This window comes from Epinephelus lanceolatus, chromosome 6 (assembly GCF_041903045.1).
Source record: "Epinephelus lanceolatus isolate andai-2023 chromosome 6, ASM4190304v1, whole genome shotgun sequence".
In the NCBI taxonomy this organism is placed as follows: domain Eukaryota; kingdom Metazoa; phylum Chordata; class Actinopteri; order Perciformes; family Serranidae; genus Epinephelus; species Epinephelus lanceolatus.
The window spans coordinates 10,056,585-10,077,760 of NC_135739.1; the positions used below are offsets into that span (position 1 = coordinate 10,056,585).

The 21,176-nt window shown below is 41.6% G+C and overlaps 1 protein-coding gene and 1 long non-coding RNA gene across 2 annotated transcripts; both read right to left on the reverse strand.

The window, feature by feature from the left end:
- Positions 1–95: 95 nt before the first annotated feature.
- rpl5b (ribosomal protein L5b) lies at positions 96–6,383 on the reverse strand. The gene is made up of 8 exons (XM_033622590.2): positions 6,246–6,383; positions 5,676–5,745; positions 5,471–5,586; positions 3,916–4,050; positions 3,561–3,763; positions 1,402–1,579; positions 534–622; positions 96–255 (listed from the first exon to the last, which is right to left on the reverse strand). The coding sequence occupies exons 1-8, from the start codon at positions 6,246–6,248 to the stop codon at positions 156–158; spliced, it is 894 nt and encodes a 297-aa protein (XP_033478481.1). The 5' UTR covers positions 6,249–6,383; the 3' UTR covers positions 96–155.
- Positions 6,384–18,581: 12,198 nt separating this feature from the next.
- Positions 18,582–20,768, reverse strand: LOC144463657 (uncharacterized). The gene is made up of 3 exons (XR_013491697.1): positions 20,635–20,768; positions 19,352–19,384; positions 18,582–19,229 (listed from the first exon to the last, which is right to left on the reverse strand). It is a non-coding gene; the product is annotated as an uncharacterized LOC144463657 (long non-coding RNA).
- Positions 20,769–21,176: the final 408 nt, after the last annotated feature.

Below are 21,176 nucleotides of genomic sequence, written 5' to 3' on the forward strand. Positions count from 1 at the left end.
GCCGGAGTACCCTAAGAAAGCCCATACCGACACGAGGAGAGTGTGCAGGATCCATATAATCAGGGCAATCTGAAAAAAGTACACAAGGATCTGAGTCTTTTTCAATAGATTTATTAGAACAAATCGTTTCATTTCCAACGGAGCAGACAGACGCCTTAATCTGCATCCTCCTGTTCCTGAGCCCGGAGGAAGCTGGCCTTCTTCTGTGCGACGCGGTCTTTCCTCTGGGCCAGAGAGAGCTTGGCACGGTTCCACCTAGGTCACAAAACAAGCATATTTAGCATTTGCAGGTTTTCTTTGAATAATTGCACCAGAGTTGAAAGTCTTTTTGAACCACCCAGGTGTCGCAAGAGGCTTAGCTTGCATTCCAAATTGTGTTAAACTGAGGCCATATGCATGAGTCACCATTTTCCCTTTGAACAGTCAGAGCTCACAGACTGCGTGAATGTGACCTACACCCTCAGTGAATATTTTACTCCAACTTCTAACAATTCGGAGCCCTTAAAATAAACCTAAAAAAAGTCAGTCCTTACCTCTTCTTCTTGACTTCTTTGGGAGGCTTCTTTTCATGGACTGGGTTCTCACGGATGGCAGCATGAGCCTTTTTGTACATTTCCTCAATCTGAAAGAAACACAACCAGTCAAAGCCGTGTCCGAAAGTTTACTTCACATCTGATTTCACCATTAAGTCTACATTCCCACTAGCCTTGCTTAATAAAACAAAACCCTATTTTGCGGATAAATTCTGAAGATTATCATCTTGTTTCATCTTGCAAATCTGCCTTTTATTAAGTGATTAATGAGACATGGATTACTGTGACTGATCAGTGATTAATACACCATCTAGTTCACAATTTTGCAATCTGGAAAAAGCTATTCTGATCCCGTCGAGGGAAGGGTAAGAATTGTCAGAATAAGTATTCAAATGCAACATTTGAGAACATCAACCTCATTTTGTCATTGGGATTATGATGTCAGCCGGCCTTAAACTCATAAATATGAATTGAGACAACAGGGGCCACTGCCCGTTTATGTGGAGACTATGACTGAATTAAAATTCGTTTTAATGTCCAAGATTTATTTGACTCATTATCTCTAACATTCATTGATTGGACCAAAGACAGATCAATCATTTGGTGCTTTTTTTATTTCCCCGAGTCAAAGGACGTGATCACTGCACCGTGACCCTGAGATCACTCTCATAGGGAATTACTAATTGCCCTGTGTGATATTTGCCACTGATGAGATAGCTGATAGATGGATTAGGAAAAAAAGATCTTAGACCACAAGCTAGTTAAGTTCACACAAGGGCAAGCCTCAAAAAAAGCTCAAGAACGCCATCTACCTCCTGATGCAAGACAGAGTGGACAGACAATTCAAGGATGCACAAAAAGGACTTGCCACATCAGGGGTGACGCCATTCTTGATGAAGCGCGAGAACTGCTTCTTGTAGGCTTCCTCGTCCTCCTCCATCAGGTAGCTCATGTACTCGGACACGTTGATGCCCATGATGTGCTTGCGGTGAACCTCAGCGTTGAACTCCTTGCTCTCGGGATCGTACCCAGGGAAGCGCTTGGTGCTGGAGGGGGGAAAAAAAAATAACAGCAGGTCACAATCATCAAAAGGAACCTCCAGATTTTGTGTCACAGCATACTTAATTCAAAGTGCAATGGACACAGTACTGAATTATATCATTACCACATCGAATCATGCTCTTTGCGCTCAAGCACACTGTCAAACACTCGTTGCTGTTTTCTTTCTTCCTCATAAACGCAAACAAACTGTGCAAGCAGCATCTAAACCTGGCTGAGACTATAAACCCTCCACATGTGGCCGGGCCGATCCACTACGCTGCTGCTGAAATGCACACTGCATTCAGGCACAGACCACATTTTAATGCAAGGTGGAAACAGTATGTTGGAGCAAATGCAAGCTCCTGCTTTATGAATCTGTATTGACAAACTGGCATTCAGTTCACCTCTGAAACACAACTGAGAGAAAGTATGTTTCAGTATCATTTCCTCACAAAACTTTACTCTTTGATGCTTTCTCAGTACTGCCAGTACACAAATCACATCTGTATGTGCCAAGTGTTTGAGTGCAACGCCAGGTATTTCACTCATTAAGAACTGCACATGCAAGGCAGCAAGCTTTGCATTTTTATCTCATTTAAACTTATAAAAGTCTTTCAAATGGCACCAGTGGAAGACACACTGGACAGGATGTGGGAACTCATGAAGAAACAAATTAAGTGCCTCTTTATGCAACAAACAACTCAATTAACTTTCTATCTGTGGTGGAAGCATTCACATTACACCCTCCCTATTCAGACACTCTGCAGACGGGACTTAGTCTATATCATGACGTATTCCCATCAGTGATGCCTGCTCACCCAAGGTAGGCAGTGTCCGATCGGCTTTGCCTCAGGAACAGTGGTCAGTTAACACATTCATAAATTCTGAGGTTTTTGCAGTCCATAATCGCAAGGGAGGCTTTCTGGTGGGATCAATCAGAGCTATTCAGATCAGATGGATTAGACAAGAAGTTGCCGCACAGGTGAGTGGAAGCAAACTTTTAGATCCAGCACTAGACTGCAGGGTGCGCAGTTTCCATAAAAACACAGCTGGTTTCTTTCAAAGTAGGTTGGAAGAAGGATGGACAATGCTGAAATCAGAGCACTGAACGGTTAACTTTCACTTTTACAACGACTGGTGTTCTGCTGCTCCATCTGTGGCCAGAGTACACTCTGCCACCCAGAGAGTGTGGTGCTTTAAGTATACTCACAGTGCTTCTAATTGATGGTTACGCTCCAAAAATACAAAATCAATATGAGACAGCAAATGCTGACATCGTGGAAGGCCACCACAAAGAAATGAGTGTGGGAGAAACCCAGAGACGACAGACTGTTACCGTTTACTGTATTTAGAGATTTGATCAAAAAATAAATCAGTGTTTGGCAGACAAGATGAAACATCCATGGCTCAATATCTGACCAAGCAGTCCTCAGCACAAGCCTTGAAGTTACATTCCCTGAGAGACGATTTCACAAACGCACCGTTTCATTTACTACTCTACAATTTTAACAGCAAACATCACCGTTTCTGACAGGTCGCCTGCACACTTCAACTGAAGAGCTCGAGGGCCAATTAGAGCACAAAACCAATTTCACTCATTGAAAAGAAAAACATCAAAAGGTGGTCTATATAAGCACATCTGACTTGCAGTACAAAAATCACAAGTGTTACCGTTCAATTAAAGTGTCCTAAATGAAACTCAGCTATCACCTGTGTTTTTCCTAATGTCGACGTATCATCCATGAAAAACATCTGACCAGAAGAGCAAAGCACTACGAAACAACACTGACTATTTCTAGAATTTGCAGACTTAAATCTGGCTGACACCACATTGCATCCAAATTTCACTTTAAAAACAGGCATCACTCCTACCAAATAACAGAAAACTCGTTTTGGAATGAAACCTTATTTTCCTCACACAGTCCGCACTGCCAAGCACAGTATCAAAGCCAACATGTTTGACAGGAAGTGGGACAAATAAGTTACCTGTGTGGGATGGACAGGCCTCCATCCACAGCCCCCTTCAGGGCACCGAAAACCTTGTTGCCTGTGGTGGTTCTGGCAAGTCCTGCATCCAGGTAGCAGGTGAAAGCGCCTGGCTGCCCGTCAATGCTCTCCACGTTGAACTCATCGCCTGTCACCTCCACCTGGCCTTCGTACACCTTGTCCAGGCCAAACTTGTTCAGCAGCTGAGGACGGATAATTAATTCAAGATCAACATCTGGTTCAGCCGCCAACTTGTTTTGTTTCCACAAGTTTACAAACCACATTTTGTTCATCTTGATCCTCATCCTTCATCCTAGATTTTAAAAAAAAAAAAAAAAAAAAGGTTTATACGTACTCTACGGGCCAGCAGCAGACCAGTGCAGTAGGCTGCTGCGTAGTTAGTCAGGCCCACGGAGATTCCATATTTTGGCAGCTCGTGTGAGTAGGCCGCACACACAATCATATCACCCTCAATCTTGGCATAGGCGATCTGTAACACAGTCACAAGTAATATTGAATTTATAGCACATTCATGTCAATTATGGAGTGTAAAAGACAACTGACGCTGACAGTACAACTTGCATATAAGGATGCACGATATCTATCCCACCGATAATGGGACATTTTTATAATCATGCATTATTCCAATAATTAAAATTACAGCCAATAAATGGCGCCAATTTTTTTCATTGACTCAACGAGGGCAACATACATGTACCTTTAAACTTGGTTTGCACGCCGCCAATAAACACAGAAGAACAAAAACTGCAGCACGCTGTCTAGAGGGCAAAACATATCACGGTGTGGACGTCTTTCACAGTTCCAGAGGAGGACAACAGGACTGCGCCAAGGTTGTGATTTCCAGCCACTGAACAGGTTAGACGCAGCGCTGAAGGACTGTCTCCAGAGTGTTAGCACGAGGTAATAAACAGCAGCGGCTTACATCTAATGCCCCGACTCTGTTGTTAACCTTTCTAATAACCTCTGGCCATGTGATGCTACAGTTAGTGATTATTTGTATCGTTACCTGGCAAACCAGTCTGGAGCATGTGTCATAATGTGTGAGGTGAATCTGTATCGCAGCGCTATTCTACTTGGTAGTTGTAGGCCAGTCTATCGTGGGACGGCAAGACGGCACCTGGATGTGAGTCAGCTACCACTGTCTGTCTATCTCTGTTAGTAGAGACTATACTCTACAGTATAGTTTATACACTTTACAGATACACCAGAGAATTACACAGTAACACCAGGCTTCATAATTTCCCTCTCTTACCGTTATCTAAAAATCTAATACTAATTACTGATTAAAACTCATTTCACTTTCACATCCTTGTATGTATTATGTTCATCACACATGTGTGGTGTGGGGTCATATGAGGGCAGGGCGTTATGGGTAGGCCATTTGACAATAGCCCAGAAAATCTCCCTCTTTTCCACAGCCTCATGTTGTTTTTCTTGTGCTAGCAATAGTGATGTCAGTTTGATTTGATTAGGTCAGGGCTATGAAACATTAAATCAGCCATATCTTCTCACTACATCTTACTTAACCTCAGGTCTACATAAACTACAGATCATATACTTCTTTTAAAATAACAAAAATCTGAAATCATCAAGTATTGTATCTGTTATCGGCCGTGAGAAGAAGGTAATTATCGGTTATCAGTAGACAAAATCCATATGGTTGCATCCCTACTTGTATACGTTCTATGATCTGACCAAAACACCCAGCAATAATTGGAAAACGCCACATCATAATTTGACCATTTACTTCGACTGTGTTTCAGTTTGTCAGCGAAGACCAGCTACAATTTCTTTCACAGAATTATCTAACTATTGGAGTACTGCAGTCCATACATTCCCATCAGTTCAAAGATGGTAAACGGATATAAACAATCTCAGTGTGTGCTCACCTGGCAGCAGATGTCCCTGTTGGAGAAGCGGACAATCATGCGGTACTTGGGTGTGTTGTACTTGTTCTTATCTTGTACGACCAGGCGCTTACGAGCAAAGAAGTCGGTCTTTCCCTCTGGAAGAAACACACGCAGACAGTTACTTCAACACTGCCACAATGAACTTTGACAGTTGGCGGAGGATGGTTGGCACAGGGTCTCTTACCTCTCCTCCTCCTGAATTTGACCTGGTACCTCTTGAAGTAGGCCTTGTTCTTCACCACTTTAACAAAACCCTGCAGGAGGACATGCACACAGTTAGCATCAGGGGGCAGACACACTGTTACAACAGCTAACTTCACGTACTATGTGGCTGTGGTCAGAGTTATGAGCCTGTCACTGTCACACGGTACCGTTAGAGCCGGCTAGCATTAGCCACCTGGGCCAATGGGAATGAACGAGAGGAGTTAGCATAACTGCTACATCAGGCTAACGGTGAGCAAACAGGCTCATAGTACGCTGTATAAAATGGAAATTTGGGGGATGTGAGTTTAGGGACCGAGTTTACGCATACTGAGGAATATAACACAGTACAACAGGCAACAGGAAAAAGGAAGCAGCCAGTTTGTGACAGTAGCCATTAGGCCACGTTTAGGCAGACCCGGGTAAGCGTTAGCATGACTTAATCTATCTTCATCTGAACATCAGCGGCATGTTTTCAAATGTCTGACAGCACACAGCACATCATGTATGTGTTAGGAATGCATGGAGACACATATTGGGACGGATTACAAACCATTTTTGCAGTCTTTTCGTCTCCTTATGAAGGAGCCCGGAGCCAAAGACTGGGGCTTGACTCCGCTGCACTGGAAAAAGGAAGATTGCCGTGCGCATGCGCCGTAAATAGCGTGTCACAGGATGAGGTGCGTAGACGCCATGCTGCGGAGGATTCACCACTCTGCCTCCTGTCGGCCCGGGGCGGAAATAACACATCCAAAACACCCAAAATACACATTTAGGTTTTGATTTTAGCTCAAATTTAAATATTAAATAAGCAAAGAAGTGCTTATTTAATTAGATAATACAATCCTTTGCATATTTAAACATACATTTTCAGAAAACTTGCAATACAAATACTGTTGTATCTGTATGTATCTAATCAACTGGGAAAGTTTCATGGTGATAGCCTATTTTTTTTTTTTAATTAAAATATTTACCCCATTCACATGTAGTGTCTTATCTCAGAATCAGAAACAGAATTGGAGAATTGGATTTATTGGCAAAAAGGTTTCTATCCACCAGCACCAAAGGGTTTTTAGAGCTCGAGGCCTACGTGCAAGTGCACAAATGAGGTGTCTAAATATCTACATACACCTAGCAGCAGCTGCACATTCACATATACTTTCTACATTTATCATTTCTTTATAACAGGCAACAACAAAGAAAACAATGCCACATTGTGCACACTTTAGTGGTGCATAGGTCTAAAGTAGGCCTGTGTGCGGTTGCAACAATCAAACTAAGTGCGTTCTCCTTTGCTTTCCTCTTCTCAATTCGATCTCCTCCACTCCTCGATCTCTTCCAAGTAAGCTTTAAATATTGTTGAACATATCCCAGAGAACAGACACATGCAGCTCTGTCCTCCTTCTCTGCCTCTTTACGCACCACAGACCCAAACTGCATGTTGTTTTTGTTAAAATTACTTTTGAGAGACACAATGTGGGAAATGTAAACTTTAATTCAGATTGAGTTTTGGTTTGAAAAGACGTGGAAGTGGGAAAGTAATTTGGCGTCTGTCTCTGCTTGCACTGGACAGTTGGTGTACCTGAATCTGGCAGAGAGTTGGAAGTAGATGATGTGGTTTTACGCCAGACTATCTTCCATTGTTGTTTGCATGCGGCTGCTACAAGTGAGTTTGAAGAGGTAGGGACAGGGGCTCGACTCAAATGCACTTGTCGGAGATACAACACACTTTAAATTAAGAATTGGTACCATGGGCCAGTTTTAAAAACTAAACTATAAAACTATTAAAAGAAATACAAAAAAAAGTCCTGCAAAAAACACTTATCTAGACAGAGGGCAAAAGGACAGGAGCTGCTGTGATTGGCATTATTGAAGCTTTCTTTAATCACCTACTAGCAGCAGAAATAGAGTGATTCATTCGAGATGAATTACGTAGCTCTGCATCATAAACTGAGTATTTAGCCATTGATTGGCAGAGATTAAAAGGTGTATACAGCAGAATGTAACTGAGCATATGGGTGTGACTGCAAACAATACCATCATAGTCACAGTTAACTGAATGATAAGTCAGTTAAATATCTGATGAACCTGCCACATAATGATTTTGGACTTTGTTGGCTCGTCCAACACACGGCTACTGCAACACAAATCATCAAGGTGGAAGTATTTCTAAAAAGGTATCTTCTCTTTCTAATGCTTTGCCAGTTTATTTTCATTTTATTCTTTGAGGGGCAGCAATTCTACCTCATTACTGAGAATTACTATTTCCCTCTGTGTTCATGGCTATCTACTTATCTATGCCTGACAGACTGAGATGTGATTGTTGTGACAGTGTATTAGATTCAGTGGCCTGCAGTCTCCATGGTGCTGCCAAGTTTGAATCTCGCTGCTGTAGGAGAAAGTCCCCGCATGCTTTGAACGCAGACAGTACAACATTCAAGTTACAAGGACCAGCTCTTTCTTCAACCCCCGGGAGATCTGGCCAGCAAGACATCAGGGAGATTTACAATACCCTGCAAACAGTAACAATCAACATATGGAGACCCCTTTTCTCCTACATGGCCACTAAACCAGGACACTGACCCAAACCTTCTTTAAACCTTTGAAACCTCTGGTAGCCAGCTGTTTGTGCATCTTGGATAAACATCCCTCCAATGTAGGCGACCATACCTCACCTCTAAGAGCCAGTCAACCACAAAAAGTATCTGGCATGGACTTTAAACCCACTGTGAACCCTGATCTCTAGTTTGGATTTTGTCTACGGACAATTGGTGTATCAGTATGTGTGTATTTAAAGGGCCAGTGTGTAATATTTGGCATGGTTTATTGTCAGTCTGAATCTGAATCTGAATATTCTACCCATTAATATGTTTATACAAGTGTATGATCGCTATAAAATAAAATTCGTTTGGTTTTCGTAGCCTTATAATTATGCTTTTATATATATACAGTACAGGCCAAAAGTTTGGACACACCTTCTCATTCAATGCGTTTTCTTTATTTTCATAACTATTTACATTGTAGATTCTCACTGAAGGCATCAAAACTATGAATGAACACATGTGGAGTTATGTACTTAACAAAAAAAGGTGAAATAACTGAAAACATGTTTTATATTCTAGTTTCTTCAAAATAGCCACCCTTTGCTCTGATTACTGCTTTGCACACTCTTGGCATTCTCTCCATGAGCTTCAAGAGATAGTCACCTGAAATGGTTTTCCAACAGTCTTGAAGGAGTTCCCAGAGGTGTTTAGCACTTGTTGGCCCCTTTGCCTTCACTCTGCGGTCCAGCTCACTCCAAACCATCTGGATTGGGTTCAGGTCCGGTGACTGTGGAGGCCAGGTCATCTGCCGCAGCACTCCATCACTCTCCTTCTTGGTCAAATAGCCCTTACACAGCCTGGAGGTGTGTTTGGGGTCATTGTCCTGTTGAAAAATAAATGATCGTCCAACTAAACGCAAACCGGATGGGATGGCATGTCGCTGCAGGATGCTGTGGTAGCCATGCTGGTTCAGTGTGCCTTCAATTTTGAATAAATCCCCAACAGTGTCACCAGCAAAACACCCCCACACCATCACACCTCCTCCTCCATGCTTCACAGTGGGAACCAGGCATGTGGAATCCATCCGTTCACCTTTTCTGCGTCTCACAAAGACACGGCGGTTGGAACCAAAGATCTCAAATTTGGACTCATCAGACCAAAGCACAGATTTCCACTGGTCTAATGTCCATTCCTTGTGTTTCTTGGCCCAAACAAATCTCTTCTGCTTGTTGCCTCTCCTTAGCAGTGGTTTCCTAGCAGCTATTTGACCATGAAGGCCTGATTCACGCAGTCTCCTCTTAACAGTTGTTCTAGAGATGGGTCTGCTGCTAGAACTCTGTGTGGCATTCATCTGGTCTCTGATCTGAGCTGCTGTTAACTTGCCATTTCTGAGGCTGGTGACTCGGATGAACTTATCCTCAGAAGCAGAGGTGACTCTTGGTCTTCCTTTCCTGGGTCGGTCCTCATGTGTGCCAGTTTCGTTGTAGCGCTTGATGGTTTTTGCGACTCCACTTGGGGACACATTTAAAGGTTTTACAATTTTCTGGACTGACTGACCTTCATTTCTTAAAGTAATGATGGCCACTCGTTTTTCTTTAGTTAGCTGATTGGTTCTTGCCATAATATGAATTTTAACAGTTGTCCAATAGGGCTGTCGGCTGTGTATTAACCTGACTTCTGCACAACACAACTGATGGTCCCAACCCCATTGATAAAGCAAGAAATTCCACTAATTAACCCTGATAAGGCACACCTGTGAAGTGGAAACCATTTCAGGTGACTACCTCTTGAAGCTCATCGAGAGAATGCCAAGAGTGTGCAAAGCAGTAATCAGAGCAAAGGGTGGCTATTTTGAAGAAACTAGAATATAAAACATGTTTTCAGTTATTTCACCTTTTTTTGTTAAGTACATAACTCCACATGTGTTCATTCATAGTTTTGATGCCTTCAGTGAGAATCTACAATGTAAATAGTCATGAAAATAAAGAAAACGCATTGAATGAGAAGGTGTGTCCAAACTTTTGGCCTGTACTGTATATAGCAAGGGCCTTGCTTTAGAGAGGTATGTACGGCAGACCGAGCGGACAATCCAGCCAGCCAGAGAACGCGTTTCACGTGTATAAATGAACCAACGAAGACAGCGGAAGGAAGGAAGAAGGAGGAGGAAACAGCAGAGAGTGTTAGTAGTTCATCGATAGAGAGTAGTGAAAAGTTTTTTTAGTTATAAAGTTTGCGAATGGACCACACTTACCACGCAACAGGAGAGAATGAACCCGAACCGTCATCTGCGAGGAAAAGAAGATGCAGCTTCACTCCTTGTGATGCACTCTCTGTGGCGCTTTTCCTCCTGGTGATATATCTCCCCAACAATGGCAGCAGTAGCACCGAATCCCATTCTGTGCATTCAGCCTCTCTTCTCGCCCGCTCAGCATCAGACACATAGAGTTCCTCATCTGTGTGCTCCGGCTCAAACAGGTATGGCTCTGGGTCTGTGTCCGCTACAAGAAACTCTTCAAAATCGCGTTCAAAGTCGTCCATTGCAGCTACTATAGTCCGGAGATATTGCTAGGCTAAATAAACAGCTGAGCTCTGTTTACCGGCTACGCTGTCAGTCAGTGTGCGGGCTGGAGATTGGCGGAGCAGAGAGGGGAGGGGGGTCCCCACTTAATATTGTAAACGAGTATGTGTGTAAAGTTATGAAATGTGTCTGTTACGCTAGAAGAGTCAGAGTTTGGGACGGAGTGGAGTGTTGGCGGAGTTTCTGGAGTGCTCAAATAAACAGGCCCTTTTCCCGAACGCTCCTCTGGTCTCCTGCGCATGAGGGATTCATTACAATATCGTAACATGGTTTAGATTTCTAAATAAACATTCACCTCATTGCTAGATAGACCTACTCCTGAAAAACTCGTGCGCAAGGCTTTTCGTCCCTACGAGGCCACCGTCATTTACCCAACGGGAGGGGTGAGCGAGTGAGCCCTGCAATCTAGAATTTGACCACTGATGTCACTGTTTTCAACCCATTTTACACACTGGCCCTTTAACGACATCTGTTTTCCTCAGACTTTTATGTCATTGTCTTTAAGCCTGAAGGTTCACCACAATGTAGTTCCACCATCTCTCATAACATTAATGTCATGTTTATCATGTTCATGTTTCAATCACAAAACACTGAAGCTACTATCAAAAATGCAAGATTGGAAATCAGCGTGATCATTTTTATTAAGGTCCAGTGTGTCAGATTCAGGGGGATTTAGTGTCATCTAGTGGTGAGGACTACCAATTGCAACTAGCTGAAATTTATCCAGGTTGAATTCCTTCAGGTCCCGTTTATACGACAACGGTTTCAACTGAAAACAGTAAACTTTAGTTGCATTTTGGCTGATGGTTTACATGACAGCGGCGTTTTGGGTGCCTGAAAATGCAGCGTTTTGGGTTCCAGAGTGCAATTTTTTGGAAACAGCAGTGTCTCCGTTGTCATGTAAACTTGCAATATGCAGGTCCTCTGAAAACGGAGACTTTTCGCACATGCGTGTTATGGTTCCAGTCACTAGGCAGGCGCGAGAAAGTCGACCATCACAACAACAATGGCGGACTCCCGAGCTCTGTTTGTGCCGCTCACCCTATTGAATTTATCATTAACTGTAGCAACCCCACCTTGTCGTCCGTCCAGACAAATGTTTGTGCGGTTGCCATTTTGTTTGTTTATACATCACCGCTCTGTAGAAGGAAGCGCATGTGTTCCTCTCCAAAACAAACGGACAAGGTGATTTCAATTGGTAAAAACACTGAAAAAAGCAGTTTCACGTAATGAATGAGTGTTTCTCCAGTGCTGTTTGATAAGTCCCAGACAGGCCTCTAGCCTGAATTAAGACAGTTCTGAAGGCAAAAGGGGTCAACCTGGTACTAGCAAGGTGTACCTAATAAAGTGGCTGGTAAGTGTATATGCCAATGTCAGGGGGTATTTGAGCTGGTCTTTGTACTCATGTGTAGTTGCCTCTTTTTTTGCATTTTTATGATTCACTTACAGCACATATGTACATACTTTTTGGCTTTTCTTTGTAGTAATGTCATTTTGTGTTTTATATTGCTTGTTTTAGAGCTGCATATTTTCTATTTTGTATGTTTGTTCTTGAGATTTTTAATCACAAGAGTTTTTTTCTGGTTTAACAAATAAAATAAAATAAAAAAATAGCGCTTTGAGTGGTGGGAAGACTAGAAAGACGTTTTACAAGTGCAAGTCCATTTACCCTCTGTTTATCAGGTCTCATATACACTACACAATAGAAAACTGCATTATTCATTGGAGTCATTCATTAGCCACAGCATCGTGTACCAGTTTCTCCTTTCCCTCTTGTGTCTTGTTTGTAAAATGTTGTGTTTAGTCCTTGTAGCTGTAGTATAAGTAAGAAATGTGTGTTTAACTAAAAGTGAACTTATGCTTGCATCTCAGTCATTTAACCTTAAAAGACCTATGTCCTCACAAAATAGCTGATTTAAGATTAATCATAATTCGAATTGATCTCTCTTGTGTGGCCCACAAGGAGGACTGTCTCCCTCTTACTATACATACTCACATATGAGTTATGTTGCTGAAAGACTGATGTCATATTTGACCTGTGTGCATCAAGAGTTCATAATTCCCACTTATAACCATAACACTGTGCGTTTACAAATTCCTCCACTGCTTTTCAGCTCCTTCTAAGAACAGAGGAGTGTCTAACAACCAACAAAAGAGATGCGTCACTGCTCTCAGGTGAAACCTGAAAAGTGGGTTTTAGGACTGTTTGGTATGTGAATCAAGGCAGTCTGCTCGCTCACTTTTTCATCAGAACACTTACGCCATAATGTAGTGACTTCATCATGAGTTTCTATTGACAGCTCTGGCTCTGTGAATGTCAGCTGTCAGAGGAAGCGAAGCAGCTCCTGATCACTTTCGAGATCATCGTAGATACTTTTATCACGGTTTACAGTTTTGTTTTTTGAGGAATAACCACAATGTAAGAAGCAAGGTTTTTCTAATTTGATTAATGGTATTTTTTGATTCTGTTGTGGGCACTGTGACAGCAGTGTTTGAACCTCCAGTCTGCTCGAACAGAAGTAACTTTTCTCTCAGCAATGAACCTCAGGTAAGTTTCTGAAGAACAGATACTGATCAGCACTACACACAAAGAGCTACAGGAAGCTTGAGACTTTTTGTCTTAAGCACTCATAATGTAATCTACGCTATCTTCACTGTTACTGGCTTATTAATGTCTGAAGTGTGGTGATACATAATCATATCTGTGATGAAAGAATGACTAATACCAATATAGCTCAGGTTCTTCCTTTTGTTGCCTCCTGTTTCCTGAACGTATTCTCTTATACAAACTACTCGCTATTTTTTTATTTTGGAATAGATTAAACGTAACAGATTGAGGTCATTAAGAATTTGAAATTAACAACAACTGTAAATAGTCCTTTACAAGTCTGTAGTCTTTGTCAGTGGATATATTTACCAAGGCATTATGTTCACTAAAATGTAAAACTGTACTGAGATCAGCAGGGCGAGAGGTCAGGAAGGGCAAAGTAGGTGAATATTGTTCTGGTCAGTGTTAAGAGCTGGTGGGAGCTCCAGTCCTCAGGAGGTGCTGTGGCCATAACTGAAATAAACATCAGTAATGGGACATGCTAACATGCCCCCTTGATAACCCTAATGACATGTGCCAAGCAGTCCCCTCCAAGGATGGAAAGTGCTTTTCTTATGGCAACTGAGAATGCTTGTTATGTGTTTGTAAAGTACGCTATAATACCATTACAACTTTTCTCACTAAACGAGTACAGTACTCAGCTAGTTTTTAAAAGGCGAGTGTTACAGAAATGCTGTTATGGTCCTACCAGGATGACTTGGTTGCACATATTGATAACATTTGAGGAATAAAACAACCACACACTGCTGTCTGAAATAATCATTAGCAAATGTAATCAGAATCATAAATACTATGATGGTGCATAATGTTATGGTGCACTGGAGTTCTGGTAGGGTTGCTGTACCTCAGCAGAAAGTGTCGCTGTTCATTGCTTTTAAATGTATTCAAAAGTGAAACCTAAAACATAACATAAGTGTTAGGTAGGCTGTATCAATGTTGGCTGTTCTAGTTTTTGTAAAGTGATAGTATGTAAAAGTGCATTTTTATTCTGCAGCCTTCAATCATCTGTTAGTCCCCTAAAAACCTGACAACCCCTGATCTAAGATTTTTGATTGCAGATGCTCTAAGATAGTTTGTTCAGCACTCTAAAAAATGTCTCCTGGGGGTTTTCCCTCACCCCACACCCACGAGGGTTGGCTGCAGAAGGTGTAACAGTAGATAATGTTACATAGGTGACTACAGCCCTGACCTGAGAGGTTTGTTGGTAACCTAAGTGCTTTGAGATAAGTACCGCACTTCAGCTTGAGGATATACCATCCCCAAACCAATTCAGTATCAACATTGCCAAATCTATATATCGGAGAACTTCAAATCCTCGATTAAAAAATGTAATAGTAGTCAGATGGGAAAAATATTAATTGATGATCTATATCCAAACCAATTCATTTGAGTAATGTATTTTTTTTTACATGGATGAATTCTTAAAAGGCAAAGAAATTCATTTCAAATTAATTAGTAATATATATCCTTTCAGTGAATCCCTTAGAATGAGACTTAACTTTGAGAGTAATGTTTGTTCTTTCTGCACTTCAGATACTGAAACCAGTAGCAACTTGTGGTCATTCCCAACTATTTGGAAACAGATGGAAGAATGGTTTAAACAAAAGAATGTCATGTATTTATGAAAGAAGGATGAGACAATATGTTGACTAACACAATTATCATTATGGCCAAATATGACACGCACAAAGCAAAATTTATGAAAACACCAAACATCTTTTAAGCTTTCTGTAATGATTTTTTGTTGTACTGCAAATCCCTAAAATGTATAAAATCTAAATATGCAAACACACTGCTCAACTGTGCAGAAAGGTACAAATTTCCAGACCCTGAAAATAATCAATCAATCAATTTTATTTATAAAGCCCAATATCACAAATCACAATTTGCCTCACAGGGCTTTACAGCATACGACATCCCTCTGTCCTTATGACCCTCGCAGCGGATAAGGAAAAACTCCCCAAAAAACCCCCTTTAACGGGGAAAAAAAAACGGTAGAAACCTCAGGAAGAGCAACTGAGGAGGGATCCCTCTTCCAGGACGGACAGACATGCAATAGATGTTGTACAGAACAGATCAGCATAATAAATTAACAGTAATCCGCATGACACAATGAGACAGAGAGAGAGACAGAGAGACAGAGAGAGAGATGCAGGTAATAACAGTAGCTTACAACAACATTATTGAAAGTAATAATATTATAGTTATAGTTCTGGCTACTGTGGTACAATATGTTGAGAGTATGTATTAATATCTGGCAGTATACATGTGTGACAATAGTCATATGTGTATAATAACAGTAGAAGTATGACTAATGACTAATGATGGCAGCAGCAGCAGGAGGCATCTGGCAGGACCACGGCAGCAGCACAACCACACACGTCACGCTGTCCAGGCACCACTGCGATATGAGTTAATCTGAGAGACAGTGGAGCACAAAGGCTCCGGAGAAGAAGCCGAGTTAGTGACATCCAGAATGGCCGAGTTAGCAAGATGCAGTAATAGAATACGAGAGAGAGAGAGAGAGAAGGAGAGAAGGTGCCCGGTGTATTATAGGGGGGTCCTCCGGCAGACTAGGCCTAAGTCAGCCTAACTAGGGGCTGGTACAGGGCAAGCCTGAGCCAGCCCTAACTATAAGCTTTATCAAAGAGGAAAGTCTTAAGTCTAGTCTTAAATGTGGAGACGGTGTCTGCCTCCCGGACCGTAACAGGAAGATGATTCCACAGGAGAGGAGCCTGATAGCTGAAGGCTCTGGCTCCTGATCTACTTTTGGAGACTTTAGGGAACACGAGTAACCCTGTGTTCTCAGAGCGCAGTGTTCTGGTGGGATAATATGGCACTATGAGCTCACTAAGATATGATGGAGCTTGACCATTTAGAGCTTTATAAGTTAACAGTAGGATTTTAAATTCAATTCTGGATTTTACAGGGAGCCAGTGCAGAGAAGCTGAAACAGGAGAAATATGATCTTGTTTCTTAGTTCCTGTTAGTACACGTGCTACTGCATTCTGAATTAGCTGGAGAGTTTTTAAGGACTTACTAGAGCTACCTGATAATAGAGAGTTACAGTAATCCAGCCTAGAGGTAACAAAAGCGTGGACCAATTTTTCTGCATCTTTTCGGGTCAGGATAGGCCTAATTTTCGCAATATTACGCAGATGAAAAAAATGCAGTCCGTGAGGTTTGTTTTAAATGAGAATTAAACACCAATATAATATGGTTAACTCTCAAATGAAGACCAAATAACTTTGTCTTGCATTACGTACCTTTAATATAACACTAATAAATCTTTTTTCACTAAGCTAGAATATTTTATAGAGTATAGTACTCAACTAGTTTTTAAAAGGCTTGTATGTAGTCAGTGCACCACATTGGCCTTGTCACAATTACCACAATTAACTTTTCTGCCATAAGGTCTACTTTTATAATTTTACATATAATGCTCAGTTCTTTTGACACTATCATACACCAACAAGTGTCAGTTACATTATAGCATTTAGCACTGAGGTCATTACTTAGTGGTGGTGTTGTACTGGACTGTATTATATTGAGAGGTGTCTCTAATTAGAAAAGTCCAGCACAACACCATCTTTATGCCCATTGTAAAGATATTAGGCAGGGCTGTTGTGTTGGATTATATTAGGATTATATTATATTGTACAGATGCATCTAAGTGAGTGGCCAATGAGTCTACAGGACAGCTGCTGTGTACCTGAGACCAGGCAGTAAGTGTAATATGCTCAAAATGCTCCTCTTTGATAAAATGGTGGACTTGCCTTATTATTGTAATTCTAAATTGTTAATTAAAAGTTATTAAAAGCTAAAACTTCTACCTGAAGATATCCTAGCTCTCCTTCAGCTAACAGCTATTTTTGTTTATTGGTAAATACAGTGTTTCCTCTTTCTGAATGAATCAAAATAAAGTTCTTTAAAGTGCAGTTCCTTATCTCAAACACTTGGTGGCGGTGTTGCTTAGAGTTGAAGCGCACAGCGCATGCGCAGTGCGATGTAAACATTTGGTAGGCCGCCGCCGTCTGTCTGAGCTCTGCAGACATTAGTGTGTACACGTATTATACGGCTGCATGGGCTGGACCCGCAGAGTCAATGGGAACTAGCTAGCTAACTCAGCGCTGGCTAGCTTTCAAGTGGAAACCTAGCTATGCTAACTTGGAGAATATAGCTGATGTATTCGGGTCAAGCGTCCGAAAACCGGTCTTTTTCTTATAACAGTGGGACTTTACTTTCGTGCATGGGAAGCAGACGACCTTTGCTGCCGCTGGTTAAAAACGCTTCAAGGTAAAGGATTGTTCTTGGTTTTTTTTCGGGCTCTGACTAAGCACTGGAGCGAACAGTAACTCAGAAAACGACTTGTAGTTATCACTGTAAGAGTCCAAGTGAATTGGGATGACAGTACAACCAAGAAGTAGACGGTTTCACTTCCGAACTCTTGCAGTTGTTTTGTCGCAGTATTCGCTTCTTAACCGGTTGTTAGTCATGTCATTGGACGCTTAACATAGTGTTGGAAAACTAGTTAATTTGCTTGCTAAGGGCTCCGACTATCACCTGGAAACAAACTGTAATTTAATGAGCGATGAGATTTTTTTTTTTCTGCTTTGCTATTTTGAAATAACCAAACGATTTAAGTGTTGAACTTGCCTGTAAGCCTCGTCAAACTCGTCATTGTTACCGCTTTCTGCATGTAAGACACTGAACACTGTTGCATTTGATGCTACATGTCCATTTCAGCTCACCACAACAGCGAGCCATAAAAGGAGCAGAGACTTCTCCTCTGTCTATTTACTGCCTGTAAACTAAAATGTGTTTGATGGCTGGGAGCATGGTGTGTAGCCTAAGCAGAGGATTTACACTGCTCAGCCCTGTGTGGCATTGGCTGCGTGCAGGCCGAGGATATATTTAACTCAAACTGCGGAGAAGTGACTTGCAAGTTGCAACAACACCACGGGTCTGTGGCCACAGATGTAGGGGACGATTAACCCAAAGTTTAACACCTTATAAAACCTTCTTTACTCCACTACTTTTATTTCATAACTTTAGTTACAAGTTACTTTACAAATTAGGTTTATTAAGACTGTAAATCAACCCATAAGTTCTGATATATTACGAAAGATATACATTAAAATTAGCCCCTTCTTTGCCATCTGCAACATAAAAGTGATGCACACATTAATTTTTCAATAAATATAACCAATATTATAACACATTTTATTCTGTGTGGTAGGGTATGAGAGTTTCAGGGTACAATAACCATCTGGGTTTGTGCCTTAAAGGAATGAAATCAAAAAAATTTTTTAAATGTTTTTGTTTTTGGTTGACTCTTGAGTACTATAATTGAAACTTTAATCTATTTTTTTAAGTATGTGTTTTGAAAACAATAAAAGTACTTTTGTATTTTTCCTCAAGTAAGTTTTTGAATGCATGACTTTTACTTGTAACCAGGTGTTTCTACACTGTGGTGTTGCTACTTTTACTTGAAGGAACATTGTGTAAGATTGAGGGAGATGTAGTGGTGTGTAGCAGTGAGGATTGCATAAAGCGACGAGCTTAACTTCTCTTGACGAGATCTCCGTCAGCATTGGTTTTTACCAGGAGCTGAATTATCCGCAGAGGTCTTTTCCTCTCCAAAACAAACAGACCAAACGCACCAAACAAAGCAGTTTGCTGCAACAAGGTTCTGCTAATGTGGGCTCACCTTTTGTCTGATTTATATTTTCAGGAGTTCTTTACCAGGAGCCGAATTATCCGCAGTCGTCTCCTCCTCTCCAAAACAAACAGACCCGGTGATTTACACTAAGGAAAACACAGAGTAAAGCAGTGCTTGTTACAAATCAGTGTTTCTCCAATGTAGTTTGGCTTGTTGGAGACAGGCTGTATCATATAACTTAGGATCTAGACGTTCAGGACGTTTTTACCGTGAGCCAAATTATCCGCAGAGGTCTCTTCCTCTGCAAAACAAAGAGACCAGGTGATTAAAACCAGTAAAAACACTGAATAAAGCAGTTGCATGTTAGAAAATGTGGTGTTTTTCTAATGCTGCTTGTCAATGAGGGGCTTTTAACTATGGTAGCTGCCGCTAAATGCGAATAGCCCTTTCTAGAGCCAGTATTTGGTTTGTCCGTTCTGGGCATGGTGGATCTCTGTAGACAAGGACAAGGACCCGCTCTCTATGTAGATATAAATGGCTCATTCCAAGGTAACGAAAACACAGCAATGCTTATTTTCAGGCGATTATACACCAAAGAAAACATACTTATATATTCTATTCCATTTCTGCCAATATATCCGCCTGAACCCTACACACTGGACCTTTTTAAGTAAAAGATATGAGTACTTCTACCACTGATTTAGCTCATCCTTTGACTCAATGTATTCAGTTTCAGTACACCTCTGCAACTCTGCATTTCTGTGATCAGAATTCACCCAGAGTGCTTAAATTAGCATGTGTAGGTTAGTGACTCATGCGATTTGTAAAATGAGTTTCCTGGGAGGTAACTAACACTGAACTTCTCTTTTTTGTCAGGTGTTTTTCTGGAAGTTGTATCTGTGAGAATACAGAACGAGTTACCACAGAAACTTTAATCTGACCACCAACCTCAGAGGAACATTACAGAATGAGTTATAATAACCCACATGTTTTGGGACTTGTATTTTGGGGTTATCTCACACAGAGAAAGTTTCGGTTGAGTGGTTACAAGAGGCTGTAGTGACATCTGTCAAACTAGTGAGTGCAAGTGAATGGAGTGAGCTTTTCAAGTGGCCCAATACCACATATGGACATATCGCACGGATCTAGAGGTGGTCTGTGGAGGACCATATGCCAGTCACTGATGTAGACAATGGAGCTTACACACACTTTCACAGAGTGCTTAGTAGCCGGTGTTTTAGACTGGCTCTCACTCCCACAGAATAAACTAACCAAGGCTGAGATATATGTTTAACATTATCGATTGAAACATTTCCTACACTACTGTAAGGCTACTTTCTGCAGTGCTGGTTTTGCAGGCCAAGTGTAAATTATTAGCCAGTGGTTGCAGCTCTCATTATGTGGCTGCATAATGAAGAATAGCCTTCAGTGGGACCATTGAAATGCTGATTGTACACTGGGAAAATCTGAGCTTCCCCCTGTGTGTGAAGTGAAAGGCCTTTCTACCTCAGTGTGACCGTGTTATTGTAAGTCAGGCCTGTGTTTTAATACCCTCACACAGCACATGGACAGCATGTTTCCCTGAAGATGGCCATGCTCTCTCCTGCTGGGCCACACAGTTTGTCCTCATTCACTGCCTAGAAATGGTATGCGAGGAAAGAGAAGCAAAAGAGAGAAAGGCGAGATCAATCAGTCTTGTCACCTCACATGACGACGATAAACACCTTGTAGTTTTACATTTGTCCTGGCTCTTTTAAGAGTCTGTTTTACAGCACCGTGAGATATCTGTTGGGTGGCGTGCATTTTGAATTAGGAGAAAGGAAATGCTTCTCTGCTCTTTCTCAGTTCCCCAATCGTCTTGAAGTTGTTTCGCCGGGGCTTTTTTATTCGTGCTTCGCTGTGGGTTTCATTAGCTATGCGCACTGCATCTCAGGGCCCCCTTTGAGTTCTTTGGCAAACAAAAGCAGAAACAATCTCTGTATCCAGGATTTATAGGGACGCCTTGCTTCAGTTGGCTGGGCTTGCTAGAAGGAATGTATTCTAAGGCCACCTGGACACTGGCATCTCTCAAAGCGTGGTCTTCCCCTGTCCTG